Raw genomic sequence first — 16864 nt, forward strand, 5'->3', positions numbered from 1 at the left:
TTAACGGTTCCGGTTCGGTTCTGGTTTCGGTTCGGTTCTCACGGTTCCGAACCGTTGCACAGCCCTGCTCGGATCAATCCGTGTTGTTAGTTAGCGAAAATCCCTAACACTCGGATTTTAGTTTGCAAACACACAGAGATAAAAAGATGAAATTTTGCAAGAAGTTATTAAAAGAAATGAGTGAAAGTGACCATTTTATAGGGTCCTCGTTTCTTCTAGGTTTTTATTTCATAGGCCCAAATAGGCTTACCCAATGGGCTTTTACCGTACAAAATAAATGTACTGAGTATACACTAAACCAACTATAAGCAAACTGAAAGACATACACAATCCTAATAATAATATAGAATATTAGCCTTACAATCTCCCTCTATGATTGAGTATGTCGAGGCACCTTCATCAATTTCTTTGTATCGTCTTTATTTCTTGAAATTTAGTATTTGTTTTTATCCAAGAGCTTGAACGAGATTGGATTATTGGACAATTCTTTATTTTCCATTCTTAGACTTGAACTTCAATCTTAGTTTCTGGGAATGATTGGTAACAACAAATTTTAGAAACATCAAATGCGGGAGGCTCAGCATCTAACTTTCTTTTATTGACTTTTTTTGAGCCGACTGATTTCTTTCCTTTGTCCTTTAACTGATCTTCAGACACGATCAGTTCAACCACCAACTTTCACGTACTCGTTTTCTTTTAAGTGTTTTAGCATCTGTAGCTTCAGTTTCTACATCCAAGCAGACTTGATCTTGATGTACCCATCCATGTACAACTGCACAAAATTTAGAACGAATAACATTCGTTCACAGACCCTCTCGAAGGTTAAAGAAGAATTTTTCTTTTTTCAAAACATACTCTGAAATTTTAATATATATATACTTTGATATCTCCTTTTTAGTTTCTATTAAATTCATGTAATTAAGTCAATTAGGTAAGTTAAAGAACTAATTAAGTCGCTAAAAAGTCTCATGAAATAAAATAAAAGTCACATATTATTTAATACGAATAAAATGACATGCATCATGATGCATGAATAGAACACAAAATTACACAGCACACAACGCACAAACACAAACACAAACACAAACACGCACCCAAGAAACACTAGTTCACCCAAGGAGTGTTAACTTAATATCTCAACCAAGGGGTTTAGTTGAATTCAATATCTACGAATATCTATGAATGAATGTCGATCTAACATGCAAAATAGAACATTATGAGCTCGTTACAAGAAGGGGAACATGGGGTTCTTCTCTTAATTAACCACCATCCAGCATGTCAATCAGTATGAGTATTCAGGGTAAGGTATGGAATGAGTGAACTATGGATCCTTAAACCATTTGTCAAGTATCCTATTTAAAGCCGAAGAGGTAGAGAAGGGGTTGGCTAGACTGTCACCATCCGTAGAACCTTCTATTCTCATGGTTGAGCATATACACAATGTTTTGAAACCCGACCCGGCCCGGCCGGTCGGATGGTCGGACCGTGACCCGGCCTTAATACCGGTCCGGGTCGGGGTGTAAGACCCGTTTTCTATTGGGCCGGCCGGTCTGCGCGGGCGCCGGTTGGACCGGACCCGGTGACCCGGCGGTCGGACCGGCAGATTTGGTTTTTCAGGTGATAAGATGCAGATCCTCCTCCATCCAGCCACACCTCCATCCAGTGACCTCACCGCCTGCGATCTCACCACCGTCGCCCCACCACCTGCGAATAACTTAATACATTCATCTTGTCACCTAAAAAACCAAATATGCCGTTGGTGAATAACTGAATACATTAACCCCATTGAAGGAATCAATCGCCGTTGATGATGCGTTCTTCATAAAAAGAATTGGGGAAGATTTGATGTTTGAGTTAGGGTTAGATCTAGAGTTTACTGTAAAATGAGGGAGAGAGAAGAGAAGAGAAGGAGATAAATTTGGAATAAACTTTTTGTTTGAATAGATATTTTGTTAAGACTTTTTATTTTTGGAGATATTATCTCTCAAAAATACTCTTATTTATTAAAATGTTTATATAAATTATTTTAATTATATATAAATATAGTTATATTATTTATGACGTCATCCGGGTCAAAGACCGGTCCGACCTTCCGGGTCGGTCCGACCTGTGACCCAGGTCGATGTCCGGTCCGGGTCTGAAAACATTGCATATACAAGGTCTCTGATTGAATGTGACAGCTGGTGGATAAGGACGTTTGAATTACAGTGTTGGTGTTCAATTCACTGATCGTGCCCATGTGGTCCTTTTTGTACAAGCTGTCGCACAAAGAAATCTTGCACTGTGATTGGCACGGGAATTAGCCGTTATGTACTGTTTTCCTCGTATACGGGTGACTAATCTCAAGGGTTGGTCCACGAGCAAAAAAGGGGCATCTGCGGATGCGGATGGTACTGGCGGTTCCTGTTAGTAGCATAACAGTTCCTCTTAGTAATGCGCGCGGATGGGTCTGGACCCTATCTCTATTGTTCCTCTTAAATTCATGTTGTACGTGGCCCATGAAAATAAAAGAACCAATTAAGTAGCTGGTCGATAAAGATGAATAGTTTCAGTAACTAAGTCAAGTAGGTAAGGAAAAAAATCAATTAAGTAGTTGCTTAAAAGTCTCATGAAAAAAGATAAAAGTCACATATTATTTTATACGAAGAAGATGATATGCATGCATGGAACAGAAAGTTAAACACACGACACAACTCTCACAAAACAACACACAAACACAAACACAAACACGCATATGTAGGTAGGCAGGCAGGCAGGCAGGTAGTAGTTACTCAAATACTCTTCCTTGAGCATCCGGAACCACTTTTTCAGATTGAAAATGGAAGTTGAAGGTATTGGCGCCCTTGTAAACTCCATCGTCCTTGTCAATGGAAATCCATTCGCCAGTCGGAAGAAGATCACGCTGCCTATAGGAGAAGGGTACATCAGAAGAAGCCTTGCTACACAAGTGCGTCACCTTCATTGTAGTCAATGGTGGCACCACAACCGTGTAACTCGCTGTCCGGGTACGTTCAGTTGTCTTGGACACACCCCATTCATGCGCATACCCAAATTCTGTTGAAAGTGCCACACCCACGCTAGTGATTGCTGGAACATGGTAAGTTTCAAACGTTGTAGTTACACCAAAACTTACTGACAAACTGTTGGTCCAGTGAGTGGTGATGGAATCAGATTCGGAATAGGTGAGGGTGATTGTGGATTCTTTGTCTGGGCTGTCATTTATTGCGAAAGCGTGGGAAAGTTCTTGGAGCTCCTCCTGATAAATCCGGGAGTCTGCAAGCCGGTATCTGACATCCGAGATCTCTCTTTTCAGGACTCGCTCTTCAATCTTGAGCTTTGTCTGTCTTGATATGTTTTCATAATGGGCGTTTAAACAGTCACGTATGTCTTTCACTTCGGTAGTGGTGTGTCCACCGCAGAAGCGATTGTTGCCCAAATTGCGAATAGCAAAGACATCATTATCGAGTTTCACAAATGAAAACAAGGTGTCATTAGAGTTGTTGTTATCTTCGGCGTCGGCCCATATCCAGTTAGTAACGTCAGTGAAACCATCTGTGATCGAATTCTTCCTCCAGAACTTCCCATGGTGCAAGCTCTTTATGCGATAGTTTCCATCGGATGTGGGGAAGAGTTCATAGGCCACCAACGGATCTCCTATGTCTAATCCAGACTCAAAACGATGATAATTGTTGCGTTTTTCGAGGACACGAGAGCAAAGGTAATTTCCATCTAGGTCTTCGGATCGAAATGCGATGATAGAGAGAAGGATCACCAGCGTTTCCCAATCAACTGTACGAAACTCGGGTTCATTCCAGCTGACCACTGCCAACCCGCTATCACTGCTCGCTACGTTCATATTCCTGGCGATGCTTAAGAAACGGAAACCACCTTGAGTGCCTGACTGGGAAACCCTGAACAAGGTGCATACGGGATCTGTTCGGTCTTCCTGTGGTTTGTCAGCGGACGCGCCAATCCAAAGCTGGCCTTGGATATCATGTACCACCCAATACTTATTGGTGAAGCAACATCTTATGTGAACAAGTGTTTGATCCACGACTGACCTCTCGAATGCAAACTTCACTCGTGGACTCAATATTTCAGGTACATCAAATCTTAGGAAACCTGGTGGTCGGTTTGATGGTGGGGCTTCTTGTACGCTCAAAAACACACCCTGAGAAGTGGCTTGCATCACGAAAAAACTTGGGAGACTTGCCATGACAAGTATGAGAGTATTGAGCTAGATGGTTAATTGTGAAATGCTTACTAGCTAGCTCATCCTTTAAATAGATAGACAGAATGGACCACAATATTGAGTCATGTACTAAATCTTAAAATTTTTTTGGTTCTGATTCATTGGATCTTATTAATGAACCACGTTTTTTTTAAGGATGCATGTTTCAAAATTTTGTATATTTTTCTTTTTGTCTGCGTGAGTGTGTTAAAGGACCAGCTAATGAACCACGTTTTTTGTTTCTCTTGTGTTGAAAGAACTTGGACAATTATATAGCGAATCAATAATTAACTTTGTTAGCCTAAGCTATTCATCTAGTGGTATGGTGAGGTAATGTTGATAAAAAAACAATAACGATAATTAACTTGGTTATTAATTTGTTGAACGACACTTGCCCCATCTAATTTAATACTTGCATGGGAACCAATCTGCCTTTGTCATTCTATATTGATTGAAGCTAGAAAATAAAATCATGTGACTTCTTTTATTTTGCTAGAAAACCTCATCTTTTAAATCTTTTTTTTAATGCCTAAAAACACACGTACACTTTATATTTTGAAGTTATTATTGCCTTTTTGTATTATAGCACTTTTAGAAATAGTTGGCAATACAATTTTCTTACTACTTTAAGGGAATATGACCATGCGAGTTGTAAAATACTCGTATACATGTTGCATAAGAAATGGATATTTTATTAACTTAATAGAAAGCTTATTATCTCTAGCAAGTTTATAAACTATTAACAATAATTCACCAAGTATTTAGAAACAACAAACACATCTACTTAGTCTGTGCTTATTCTTCCAGATTAGTCGCTTCTAATGTGTCTCATCCAGCTTCTAAGCAATTATTTCTTAATTGTGGCGACTAACTCATATCAAAGCTCGGGTTTTTGATTAAAATGATACATGTGGGCTCTTACTAAAGATAAAGTGTTTGGGCTATTTATTTTTAATTGGGCTGTTATAGCTTTTTGGGTTTGTTATTTCTAAGGCGTTTGAGAAGTTGGGATAGAAAGGTGAACTTTGAACAAATTAATAAGCTTTGTCATTTGATCATTGGATTCGGTAATTCAAAACCGATTTGTGGATATTCGAGCTATTCTCAACATATATTGCTTAAGATTTGAGAGAATGGATAAAGAAGCGGGAATTTCTTCATGAATAAGTTACGTGGATCATACCTTGAGGGGGTGAATTGAAACGAGAGACTTCTGTTTATCGGGTGATTTGTGAAGATGCGAGACCCGGTTTGACAAAGTTGATATCACAAGTCATGGGGTAATTGTAAGGCCAATATTTGTGATTTGCGATATTAATATGGCGAAACTTGTTAGATATATTATGGTCAAGTTAATAATCACCCCTTGACTTGTGAGGGATGTTCTATGCGATGTTTTTAAATGGGCTGGAATTTCGACTAAAAGGAAGCCCCTGTAAACTTTGATCCTCTAGAAGGAAGATCAACTTTACAACCGGTCAATATTATTGTTTTTGGATGGGTAGGGGGACGTCCCCTCTTATTGGTCTTAGAGACATTGAGTTTGTAGCAGGCCAGACAGCATTGAAAGCGACATCGAGCAAGGTTGTTAAATATGAGAAAGCTTGTTTGAAGAATCAACACGTGTTTATCCCTTTGCCTTTGACACATTTGGTCTTAGCTCCGGATGCCATGAAGCTTTTGAACATAGTTCCAAAAGTCGAGCATAGTAATTTATCGGCCCATAAGAGCCAAAACTTTGTTTTTAGTATAATTGGATTTGCTATCTAAAAGGGGGTTGCGGTGCAGCTTGTTGCCCGCTTACCTGCCACTTCATTATAAACCGTTTGTTTTTTTTAAGAAAGTATGAATGGCCTGACAAAAAAAAGGATAAAAATAAATAAATAAATAAAGTGGGCGAGAAATCTGGTCAAGAGACGAGAGTTTCGGTGCACGCGTTTAGCTTCAACGGCGTAAACAATCTTCTAAAATGTTTTTATTTGGCTATAAATAGGGACTTGTAGTCATACATATGTGTGTGTGTTCTTGTAGTGTAAATCACCCACCCAAGGGGAGCTCACCTTGGGTGGGGTCGGTTCGCTTATTATATTATCGTAATATTATTTTTTTCGATCATTTGATTTCATCGCACCCGTCTCTATCGTTTACCAAGAACAAAATTCTTTTGTTTGTCGGATCTGAAGAGAGACCTACATTAATAAAGTTTTGGTTTAAGCCGTGTTTGTGGGATAGAGTCCAACCAATTATCCACTTGAATATTGATCAGCATGCTCGTGTTCGTGCTAGTACTACCATGCCTTTTAAACCCATTTAAGAAGCATGCAACCTGACTGAGCGGTTCAAACGTAGTGGTGGGGAAAAGTTGAACGGGTGGAGGTGATGGTTGGATACGTGCTTAAATTCATGGTGTACGTTGCCCATGATAATAAAAATAAAAGAACCAATTAAGTAACTGGTAAAGATGAATAGTTTCATTAATTAAGTCAATTAGGTAAGTTAAAGAACCAATTAAGTCGCTTAAAAGTCTCATGAAACAAAAAATAAAAGTCACATATTATTTAATACGAAGAAGATGACAAGCATGAATGGAACACAAAATTAAACACACGGCACAAACAGAAGAAACACTAGTTCAACCCACCGAGGGGTTTAGTTGAATTCAATATCTATAAAGATTTATGAATAAATGCCTATCTAACATGCAAAATAGGGCATTGTGAGCTCATTATGTGAAAGGAATATGGGGTTCTTGTGACCACCATCCAACGTGTCAATCAGTATGAGTATTGGGGGTTAAGTATGGAATGAGTGAATATGGATTCTAAAACCTTTTGTCAAGTATTCAATCAGTATGAGTATTTGGGGTTATCCAGGCTCTCACTATCAATAGAACCTTCTAATCTCATGGTTGAGAGCGTACGAGGTCTCTGAATGGATGCGACAACCGGTGGATAAGGACGTGTCTCCGGGAGGTACCGCGTCCGCTGATAGGCTCATCGTGCCTTTGTGGTACTTTTTGTACAAGCTATCACGCAAAGGAATATTGCATTGTGATAGGCACAGAGACTAGCCGTTATGTAATGTTTTCCTCCTCTACGTCTCGTGCTTGCGAGCTTCTTATGATATCTCAAGGATGTGAAATAGACATTTCCACGTGACCAAGTTGAAGTGCATGTTTGCTAGTTGATTTCCTATTTCTTTTTATGTATTTTAATTTCCAGTAAGGTAGGATGAATAAGTCACATGGTAGTGGGTTCCTATTTTAATTCCTTTTCTTTAGGCCAAAGTATTGTGCACGTTGGATTAGTCTACGTTTTTGTTTTTCCTTATTTATGCATCTTCATTTTAGTTTAATATATCCAGAAAAAGCTCTAAATAATTTGAGCACACTTGTTCTTCTCGTACATTACATTCAATGTTTCTTTTTGTTGTGTTTTGCTTTGATTACCATTGTTTCAATTTAACAAAGTGGTATCAGAGCCACAATGAGTGATCTCCAACTAGTAGGCGGTGTGAAGAAACTCAACCATCAGAATTACAACACGTGGTCCACCTGCATCAGTTCGCATTTGCAAGGGCAAGATCTGTGGGAAGTTGTAAATGGTTCCAAGACAGCACAACCGGAGGAAGATGGTCATGTGGTTCTACGAAAATGGAAAATCAAAGCAGGAAAGACGATGTTTCTTTTAAAAACAACGGTAGAAGACGAGATGCTCGAGCACATACGCGATTCACTGAACCCGAAGGAAGCATGTGATGTTCTTGCAGTTTTGTTTTCCAAAAAGAATGATGCGAAACTGCAACTACTTGAAAATGAATTGTTGTCCGTGAATCAATAGGATCTTTCGATCACCCAATATTTCCACAAAGTGAAATCTTTGTGTAGAGAGATTGGAACACTCGGCCCGCAAGGCAAAATTGGCGAACCGCGTATGAAACGAATTATAATTCATGGTTTGAAGGCTGAATTCAGGAGTTTCGTGGCCGCGATTCAAGGTTGGCCGACACAACCATCACTTGGTGAGTTCGAGAATCTGTTGGCGAGCCAAGAGGCTTTAGCCAAACAAATGAGTAGTTTGTCTACCGGGTCTTCATCGAAATCTGAGGCCGAAGCTTTGTATGTGGGTAAAGCAAAGGGACGGTTTCGATCCAGTCAAGGCCAAGGATGAGACAGGAACAAATTTCAGAATCAACGCGATAGAAAGAACCGAGATTATAAAACGAAGGAAAATAGTAATGATCGGAATCCTCGTTCGTTTAAGAAGAAGTTCCCATTTAAATGCCACAAATGTGGAATGCGTGGCCACATGGCAAAGAATTGTGATACTGAACCAATTGAGGAAGGTAATGTAGCTACAACAATTAATGAAGAAGGCTGGGATGCCGAGGCATATGTCGCTCAAACCGAAGAAGTGTTCGCGCTCACAGCCTCTACCGAACGACGAGACAATCATTTAGACGATTGGATCGTTGACTCGGGTTGTTCGAATCATATGACCGGAGACAAAGGGAAATTGACCAATCCGAGCAAATATGTGGGCAGCCGGGTTGTCGTTCTAGCAGATAACTCCAAGCACTCAATCGATCACATTGGCGATGTGTCGTTTCCAGTAGGAGATCGAAGACAAGGGTTAATACTAGAGAATGCGTATCATGTTGCTGGGATGAAAAAGAACTTACTGTCAGTTCCTCAAATAACAGAAAGTGGCCATTACGTGTTGTTTGGACCCAAGGATGTAAAGATATTCAAAGAATTCGAAACTCCATCAATACCGATTCTTGAAGGTCACAAGAATGATACGGTGTATGTGTTAACCGCGGAATCGGCGTATGTTGAAAAGGCGAAAGGGAATCACAATGAACGTTTGGGCCACGTGGGGTATGATAAAATGGGTTTAATGATAGACAGAGGCTTAGTCAATGGGCTCCCAAACGTGCAGATCAATAAAGAAATTGTGTGTTTTGGCTGTTAATTTGGTAAATCAAAGCAACATGAGTTCTCAAAGAAGTCAACTTTTCAAACAAAAGAAACGCTCGAATTGGTGCAATCTAACGTGTTCGGATACGTAAAACAACCATCAATTCAAGGTATGAGATACATGGTGACTTTTATCGATATGTTTGGGTTTATTTCTTAAAGGAGAAGTCGGAGGTGTTTGTAAAATTTAAGGAGTTTGAAGCCGATGCTGAGATTTTAACAGGTAAGACGGTTAATTGTTTGAGGTCTGATAACGGGGTGAATACCTCGCCACCGATTTCAGTAATTACTTGAAAGAGAAAAAGATTCGGCGACAATTGACATGCTCAAATACTCCTCAACAAAACGGAGTATCCGAGCGTAAAAATAGACACCTGGGTAAAAATGTGCCGGGAATTACATGCGAACAACCTCGTACATCATCAATCGTGTTCCATCTCAAGGTATGTATTACATCTCACCATTTGAATAATTAACAGGAATAAAACCCAATGTCAGCTATTTTAAAGTGTTTGGAAGTGTATGTTATGTTTTCATACCCAACCACTTACGCCACAAAATGGAGAAAAGAGCGGTTCGGTGTATATTTGTGGGTTATGATGGTGAAAGAAAGGGGTGGCGGTGTTGTGACCCCAACACCGAGAAAATATATGTGTCAAGAAACATAAGTTTTGATGAAAATTCCTCATGGTGGTCGACCAGTAGAGAAGTACTTTCTGATTCTAATTAACTCAAAGAAGACCTTGAATTGTCAAAGGTTTGGTTGAGCTTTGATGTTACTGATGATACGAGAACTAGTCAAGATAATGAAAATAACCAGCAAACTGAAGCCCCGAATGCAGAACAAAACAACCAACAAGAACCAGTTCCAAGAAAGAAGATCTCAACGAGTAAGAAAACTAACCCGCTATACGTAAATGCTAATGTTGCAATTGTTGAAGACATGTTACTTGAGCCCGAAACGTTTGAAGAAGCTCATAGAAAGGCAGATTGGTCTTTGGCTAAGAAAGAGAAGATGTCGGCTCTTCTAAAGAATCAAACATGAGAATTAGTACCACGACCCGTCGATGTAAATCCGGTTTCGTGTAAATGGGTTTACAAATTGAAGAGACGAGTGGACGGGTCGGTAGAAAGATCTAAGGTTCGGTTAGTTGCGCGGGGATTTTCCCAGCAATACGGCTTGGATTATGAAGATACATTCAGCCCCGTAGCAAAATTAACTACTATCCGAGTATTACTAGCAGTTGCAACAAGTAAGAGGTGGCGATTGTGGCAAATGGACGTGAGCAATGCGTTCTTATACGGGGATCTTGATCACGTTATTTATATGACTCAACCATTGGGTTTTGAAAGCAAGGATCACCGGAATACGTGTGCAAATTAAAGAAAGCTATTTATGGTCTAAAGCAATCACCACGGGCTTGGTTCGGTAAATCGGTGAGTTTCTTGAGCATAATGGTTTTATGTTAACTAATTCGGATGCATGTCTATTTGTCAAGAAGGTTGATGAGAAGGTTGTTGTTGTCCTCGTTTATGTGGATGACTTGATTATAACCGGAGATATCGAAGAGGAGATCGAACAGCTTAAGGCAAATCTAAGTGTTTGGTTCAACATGAAGGATCTTGGTCGTTTGAATCATTTCTTAGGGCTGGAGCTAAAGTATGGAAGTGATAGCATAATTCTGCATCAAATCAAGTATGCTAGTGAACTATTATATAGATTTGAAATGGTTGATTGCAAGCCAACAGTGACACCAATGGATCCCAATGTTAAGATACGGGCTGATGATGGGAAAGAGTTAACAGATCCTTTGGTGTACAGGAAACTTGTGGGGAGTTTAATCTACCTCACGTTAACCCGACCGGACATCTCGTTTGCGGTTGGTGTGATGAGTAGATACATGCAAAATCCTAGAAAACCACACCTTGTAGCTGTGAGAAGGATACTAAAGTATATTAAGGGTACAGTGAATGTTGGGCTAACATTCAAAAGGAAGACCGGGCCTAAATTAACCGGGTATTGTGACGCAGATTTATTTATATTTTATATTAGTACGAAGAAGATGACATGCCTGCATGGACACAACACAAACACAAACCCGTAAAATGTTACATCTAGAGTCCAAATTAAGAGACGACCCCGTTATTCATCCATAGGTAGGTAGGTAGGTAGATAGCAATTACTCAAATACTCTTCCTTGAGCATCCGGAACCACTTTTTCAGATTGAAAATGGAAGTTGAAGGTATTGACGCCCTTGAAAACTCCATCGTCCTTTTCAATGGAAATCCATTCGCCGGTGGTAAGAAGGTCACGTTGCGTGTAGGAGAAGGGTACATCGGAAGCAGCCTTGCTACACATGTGCGTCACCTTCATTGTAGTCAATGGTGGCACCACAACAGAGTAAGTCGCTGGTCGGGTACGCTCTGTTGTCTCGGCCACACCCCATTCATGCGTACGCCCAAGTTCAGTTGAAAGTTCCACACCAACCGTGGTGATTAACGGAACAAGAGCAGTTTCAAACGATGTAGTTACACCAAAACTCACTAACATACTGTTGCTCCAATGACTGGTGCTGGAATCAGATTCGGAATACTCGAGGGTGATTGTGGAGTCATGGTTCGGGCTGTCATTTGTTCCAAAAGCGTGGGCAAGTTCTTAGATCTCCTCCTGATAAACCGTGGATTCCGCGAGACGGTATCTGATATCTGAGATCTCTCTTCTGAGGACACGCTCTTCTATCTTGATCTTTGTCTGTCTTGATATGTTTTCATATTGGGCGTTTAAACAGTTTTCTTTCCCTTCCGTAGCGAGTCCACCGCAGAAGCGATTGTTGCCCAAATTGCGAATAGCAAAGACATCATTATCGAGTTTCACAAATGAAAACAAGGTGTCATTCGAGTTGTTGTTAGCATCCGCGTCCGCCCATATCCAATTAGGGCTTCGCCTCCAGAACTTTCCAAAGTGTAGGTTCTTTACACGGTAGTTTCCCTCATGAGTTGGGAAGAGTTCATACGCCACGAGCGGATCACCCACGTCCAATCCAGACTCGAAGCGGTGATAATTGTACGATCCGTCCAGGACACGGGAGCAAAGGTAACTCCTTCTACCGGCCGTGTACCATGAGGACAAGTAACCTTGATCTGCATACCACATAAACCAATGTTGTTTTCAAAACCATTCATAGTGCCCATTTGCCCACCATCCGGAATCTTACCAACCAGCATGTTGTTGCTCACATCTAGAATTGTGAGTTGGTTGAGCTTCACTAATGATTCAGGAATTGTACCTGAGATTTCATTGTGTGACAAATCCAAACTTTCTATGTTCTGCAGATCACCGAAGGACATTGGAATGTGTCCAGAAATCCTGTTGTGAGAAATATTGAGTAGTTTTAAGGCTTTGAGATTGCCCAATGACGACGGGATTTCACCAGAGATTTTATTGTGTGACAAATCCAACAAAGAGTAGGTTTCAAGGTTACCGTGTGCTAGTCCTTGAAAAGATCTCTTCCATCTTACAACCACATCCCTATAGCGAACATTGCTAATTATATCCCAAATGGAATGCGAAAGGGGAAAGGGTGTAGAACTGGGTGGATTTTTGGTCATATTTGGAAGGTTTGCTATCTCTTGTGGAATACTTCCAGTTAGGTTGTTCCAGGAGAGATCAAGAATTCTAAGAGAACTGAGGTTGAAGATATTGCTCGGAATATATCCTTCAAGTGAGTTATTTCTTAGAATAAGAACTTCGAGAGTATGGATTTGAGGGTAAGTATCTTGTAAATTTCCTGTAATATTGTTTTCATGAATATCAAGAACTCTTAGGTTGACCAATCTACTAAAATTTCTTGGCAAGTTGCCAGAAAACTTATTCCCACATAAATAAAGATTTAGGATTCCTATAGGAATTTTTATGGGGATATTACCAAAAAAGTTGTTGTAGGACAAATCTAGGGTTTTCAGTTCTGATTTATCTCCAAAAACAGGTAACTTGTCGGCCGAAAATCTGTTTGTGGACAAGTCTAGATTCCTAAGGCTATTGAAATGGACATTGGAATTTGCCCTGAAAGATTGTTTTCTGACAAACAAAGGTAATCAATTCTTTTGGCATTGCCTATATTTTCTGGTAACTCCCCGTAAAAATTGTTGCTCGACAAATCAAGGGTCAACAAATTCTCAGATTCAAATAGAAGAGGTGGGATTAATCCAGTAAGCTTGTTTTTTGAAAGGAGTATCACTTCAAGCTTCCTCCCTACAAGAAAATTAGGGAGTCCTCCCTCCATATTATTCTGGCTCAAATCAAGATATTGCATATCATTTTGAGAGGACATCCATTCTGGAATTTGACCGGATATATTACAAGAAGACATAGAGAGGAACGCTAGATTACAATTTGGAACAATCTTAGCTTCGTTATACCAAATTAAACCATTTCCTCTTCCACCAATGAACAATACTTTTAGAGTTGTGATTTTGAATAACCAAGTTGGGATTTTCCCGACGAGCATGTTGTTATCGAGCCCGAGGATTATTAATTTGCTCATGTTTTGAAGAGATGATGGAATTGGGCCTGTAAATCTGTTTTCGCTCAGGTCAAGTGCCATGATGTTGGATAGTCTTCCTATAGAGTTTGGAATTGGCACTGAGAAAGAATTTTCAGACAAATCCAGTGTTTCTAGTTTCTTGAGGTTTACAATTGAAAATGGGATTCCACCCGAGAAAAGATTCCTTTGTAAGGAGAACGCCCTTAACTTAGTTAAATTTCCAATCTCTTCTGGAATACTTCCAGAAAGAAAATCAGCCTTCAACAAAAGTATTTCAAGATTTCGAAGCTTACCAACTTTAGGGCTTAAACCCCCATTGAGAACATTGTCACTTAGATCAAGATTTTGAAGAAACTTGAGCTCGAAGAGTTGAGGAGGAATCTGACCATGGAAGTAATTGTTATTTAACAGAAGTGCAGTCAAATTTGGAAGAGACCCTAGTTTGGGGCCTAGTTTCCCATCGAGATTGTTCATACTTAGATCAAGAACTTGAAGAGAATTGAGTATGAAAAGCTGAGAAGGAATCCCACCCTCGAAATAGTTGTCACGTAAACTCAGTGTAGTCAAATTCCGAAAAGACCTGAGTTCAGGCCCTAGCTTACCCTCAAGATAATTACCACCCAAATCAAGAATTCGTAAAGATTCAAGATCAAAAAGTTGAGAAGGAATTCGGCCCTCGAAATAATTCTCGCTTAAATTCAGTGTAGTCAATCTTCGAAAAGACCCAAGTTCGGGTCGTAATTTCCCCTCAAGCAAATTGTAGCTCAAGTCCAAGTAGCGTAAATTTGTCAACAAGAAAAGTTGGCTGGGGATGGAGCTGTTGAAATAGTTGGAATTCATATCAAGGTGAACCAGTTCGGTGAGATTCACAAGCCCATCTCGAGGTATCTCTCCGTGTAAATAATTGAACGAGATATCAAGCTTCTTAAGTAACCTGATATGAAAAAGTGGAGCCAAGATATTGTTAGGATTAAACGCACACACGAAACCGAACACGACACGAAAGAAATAAACGAACACGAGGATTTAACGTGGTTCGGTCTAAACTGACCTACGTCCACGGGTGGCAACTAGGTATATCTTTATTGAGTGACAAATATTACAAGTACATAATGTTGTTTATATAGAGACTGAACTAGGGTTAGTAAATTATTATGCAAGAAATCTAAACCGGGCCGGGCTTGGGCCCGACCGCCCACACCCGTCTCCTCTTTTGACTTCATATAATAAACCGGGCCAACAAGGCCTACGAACCCAACAATCTCCCACTCGGAGGCCTTGAGTACTCTCGTCTGCACTCCTGATTGTACTTCTGTAATCTGAACATTAAACTTCTTCTAGTTGCCACCGCCTTCTCATCAGTTAACCTGAAGGCCCGTTGAAGCTCCCCGGAGCTCCAACACGTCAGTCATGGCTGAAATTGCCCCTGACCCATTCTCTGTCCCTACCGGCTCCCACTGTAACGAACTACCGGATCCTGAGATAACCTGAGAACAAACACTCTCCATATTCAGCAAGTAATTCATTGGAGAGACTTTTACAGCTGGAATACTGGTTTTCTTAATCCACTGTCGACCTGGAACTGTAACTGAAACACGACCTGTGCTCCCACTGTCACGATGTCCCCCAACTGATTTAACCTTCCTAGCTCGTTCATCCTGAATCTTCACTTTGGCTCTGGGTTTGTTACTTGCAAAACGAACCTTCTTCTGCCCACGAGATTCTGTGAACCGGACTTTGTCTTTCACCAAAACTGGATCCACTCCTTTCGATGACATATCGACCATATACAACTAACCCATTTTCTTGCCACGAGCAACCACGAGATTCCCTTTGACTACTTTCCACTGCCCATTCCCGAACTTAACATCGTGCCCTTGGTCATCCAACTGCCCAACTGATATCAAACGTTTCTTCAAACTTGGAATAACCCTCACGTCTTTCAAAGTCCAAGAAGTACCGGCTGAAGTTATCAAATCAACGTCTCCCATACCCGTAACCTCTAAAATATCATCATTCGCTAGTCGAACCTTTCCAAAATCCCCAAATTTAAGATTCTTCATCGTTTCACTACAGTGAGTGGCATGAAACGATGCACCAGAATCCATCACCCAAGCATCAACGCTACTCTCAACACTACAAACCAAAGCCTCATCACTACTGACCCCGTCATCTGTGTCGTCTTCTGTAACGTTCACCTCTTTCTTACCATTCGGACACTGATTCCTGAAGTGTCCTTTCTCTTTACAACCCCAACATTCAATATCCTTACGAGTCTTAGACTGACTCCTCTTCCTGCTCCCACTGCCTCGCTGTTTTCCCCTACCTCTACCTTCTGTGACTAGCATATTGCCTGATGGTTCACCTGAACTTCTGCGTCTTGAATCTTCTCCCAGAATCAGATCTCGAATCCCATCGAAAGTAATATTTGTAGACGAACTACAAACTGCAGTCACTGTTTGCGACCAACTGTCAGGCAAAGAGGATAATAACAAGAGGCCTTGAACTTCATCATCAAACTTAATGTCAACTGACACTAAGCGGGACAAGATCGAATTAAGATTATTGATATGAGTTGTAACTGACCCACCCTCTTTCATTCTTGTTGTCACTAGCTCTCGGATAAGATAGACTTTATTCGCTGCCGAAGGCTTCTCATACATGTTGGATAGCGCCTCCATCATACCACGTGCTGTGGTTTCTTTCATGACGTTAAATGCCACATCTTCCGACAACGACAATGTAATACAAGCCCTAGCTTTCTTGTCTAACTTCTTCCAATCTGCTTCTGACAACTTTTCTGGTTTTTCATCTTCAAACACTACATCCAAGTCTTTCTGACAAAGTAGTGCCTCAATCTGCATCTTCCACCAACCGAACTTCTGTTCGTCAAACTTCTGTATCGAAACCTTTCCGTCTTCTGCCATAACAATGACTAAAACGAAAAACTGGATAAAAACAGAGACAGACACAACAATGGCACGGGCCTGAACTTAACAACTGTTCTACTAAACTCTGTTAAAAATCAACCTATTTATACGCAGCGGAATATCGAACTGAAAATCAGAAACTAAAACTTTAAACTGAAACGATAAAACCTGTCAAGCGCG

The 16864-nt window shown here is 40.4% G+C and overlaps 1 protein-coding gene and 1 pseudogene across 1 annotated transcript; both read right to left on the reverse strand.

Moving 5' to 3' along the window:
* Nucleotides 1-2767: 2767 nt before the first annotated feature.
* LOC143539997 (uncharacterized) lies at nt 2768-4216 on the reverse strand. Its single transcript, XM_077033164.1, has one exon. It carries the CDS (start codon nt 4214-4216, stop codon nt 2768-2770), a length of 1449 nt encoding a protein of 482 aa, XP_076889279.1.
* Nucleotides 4217-12183: 7967 nt separating this feature from the next.
* LOC143539998 (uncharacterized) lies at nt 12184-14632 on the reverse strand (annotated as a pseudogene).
* Between the last annotated feature and the right edge of the window lie 2232 nt (nt 14633-16864).

This window comes from Bidens hawaiensis, unplaced genomic scaffold (genome assembly GCF_021521415.1).
Source record: "Bidens hawaiensis isolate Kalapana, Puna unplaced genomic scaffold, B.hawaiensis_p1.1 tig00012099_1, whole genome shotgun sequence".
Taxonomy (NCBI): Eukaryota; Viridiplantae; Streptophyta; class Magnoliopsida; order Asterales; family Asteraceae; genus Bidens; species Bidens hawaiensis.